The sequence below is a fragment of the Aplysia californica genome, unplaced genomic scaffold (genome assembly GCF_000002075.1).
Source record: "Aplysia californica isolate F4 #8 unplaced genomic scaffold, AplCal3.0 scaffold00435, whole genome shotgun sequence".
Classification (NCBI taxonomy): domain Eukaryota; kingdom Metazoa; phylum Mollusca; class Gastropoda; order Aplysiida; family Aplysiidae; genus Aplysia; species Aplysia californica.
The window spans coordinates 595142-597249 of NW_004797705.1; the positions used below are offsets into that span (position 1 = coordinate 595142).

The 2108-nt window shown below is 46.7% G+C and overlaps 1 protein-coding gene across 1 annotated transcript; it reads right to left on the reverse strand.

The window, feature by feature from the left end:
* Nucleotides 1-803: 803 nt before the first annotated feature.
* LOC101863122 (protein argonaute-2) lies at nucleotides 804-2097 on the reverse strand (the record flags this gene model as incomplete). Its single annotated transcript, XM_013086090.1, is given in 1 exon segment — nucleotides 804-2097. A coding segment is annotated over 1 exon segment (1294 nt), but the record flags the coding sequence as incomplete, so codon positions are not given.
* Nucleotides 2098-2108: the final 11 nt, after the last annotated feature.

Genomic DNA, 2108 nt, shown 5'->3' on the forward strand with positions numbered 1-2108 from the left:
GGGGGTCAGGTAGCTATTGATTTCAGCGTGTATTCTCCTGTATATTTATTTGTCGACAGGAAAGCTTGTATTCTTTGATCTTTTCTACAGTATATGGTCAATAGATTAATTAATCAGTTACATGTCAAGAAAACGTGGTTTTGTGTATCGGTTTGTATTTCATTCTATTTGTTTTTGTATTCGTGTGTGTTTGTGTATTCGTGTGTGTTTGTGTATTTGTGTATTCGTGTGTATTCGTGTGTATGTGCATTCGTGTGTTAGTGTATTCGTGTGTTTGTGTATTCGTGTGTTAGTGTATTCGTGTGTTTGTGTATTCGTGTGTTAGTGTATTCGTGTGTTTGTGTATTCGCTGAATAACCCGGGCGTGTGTGAAGCTTCTGTTCCCCGACAATTGGTCCTATACAACTACTATTGTTCCTTTTACTTTCTCAGAGGTAGTTCTTTGATCAGAGGTTTGATCTTGGGGGGGGGGGGTTTCAAGGATTAATTGTAGATTTTGCAACACGTTTAGGTCACAGTTGAGCATTTCACTTGAATAAAAAAAGTTGAAAACAGAGACAAGTAGAGTAGTAAAAGTCACCCCTTCCACCCCCCCCCTCCCCACTTCTCCGAGTTTATCAATCATTTTCTAAATGACATCAGAGCTACCCTTCTCCCTCCGAGACCTAACATAGACAACACACTCTACGGAACATTACAGCAACTGCAGCAAACCTGCACTTACCACTACATGGCATTGGACAGAAGGGCGAGAGCCCAGCTGTTGCTGGATCGATAACAACAACAACAACATCAATCATTTTACCTTTCCTGTCGTCATCCTTAGACTCGCTGCTGTCATCGCTGTCATCGTCATAACTGTCATCATCTCTGTCATCTTTGCTGTGGGCCACATCGTCACTTTCATCGCTCTCCTCACTCTCCTCATACCCTCCGTAGTAACCTCCGCCTCTCACTTCTTCTTCTTCTTCCTTCTGTCCTTCCAAATGTCCATGTTCCTCCTCCTGTTCCTCCAGATATCCCGCCATTTGTTCTTCTCTCACTCCAGACTCACCCTGCTCCTCGGAGCTTCCGCTGTGCTGTTGGTAGCTGTTTTGTTGCTGTTGGTAGCCACTGCCTTGTTGAGTGTAGCCATTTTCCTGTTGTTGAGTGTAGCCATTTCCCTGTTGTTGAGTGTAGCCATTTTCCTGTTGTTGAGTGTAGCCATTTCCCTGTAGTTGAGTGTAGCCATTTTCCTGTTGTTGAGTGTAGCCATTTTCCTGTTGTTGGGTGTAGCCATTTTCCTGTTGTGGAGTGTAGCCATTTTCCTGTTGTGGAGTGTAGCCATTTCCCTGTTGCTGAGTGTAGCCATTTCCTTGTTGCTGAGTGTAGCCACTGTTTTGTTGAGTGTAGCCATTTTCCTGTTGTTGAGTGTAGCCATTTCCTTGTTGTTGAGTGTAGCCATTTTCTTGTTGTTGAGTGTAGCCATTTCCTTGTTGTTGAGTGTAGCCATTTCCCTGTTGTTGAGTGTAGCCATTTCCCTGTTGTTGAGTGTAGCCATTCCCCTGTTGTTGAGTGTAGCCATTTCCCTGTTGTTGAGTGTATCCATTTTCTTGTTGTTGAGTGTAGCCATTTCCTTGTTGTTGAATGTAGCCATTTTCTTGTTGCTGAGTGTAGCCATTTCCCTGTTGTTGAGTGTAGCCACTGCTGTTTTGCTGTTGCTGTTGGCTGCCATGCTGCTGATATCCATGACTGTGACCGTTGTGCTGCTGTTGGCCACTGCTGTTCTGCTGTTGCTGTTGCTGTTGCTGTTGCTGTTGCTGTTGCTGTTGCTGTTGCTGTTGCTGTTGCTGATATTGCTCATAGATGCTTTGGAGGAGCGTTTCCACATAGCTGAGGCTTTGGCCTTGGCCTTGACCCTGACCCTGACCGTGGCCCTGACCGTGGCCCTGACCTTGACCCTGACCTTGCCCCTGCGAGCTGTGCGAGCCACCAGAGGTGTGGGAGAAGTAGGAGGAGGTGGCCGAGGAAGGATTGGAACCCGGGGCGGTCGCGAGTCGTGTGAGGAGCTCTACCATCTGGGGCTGGGGGTGGCTGGGCTGCTGGAGGGAGAGAAACCTGGGGAGGTG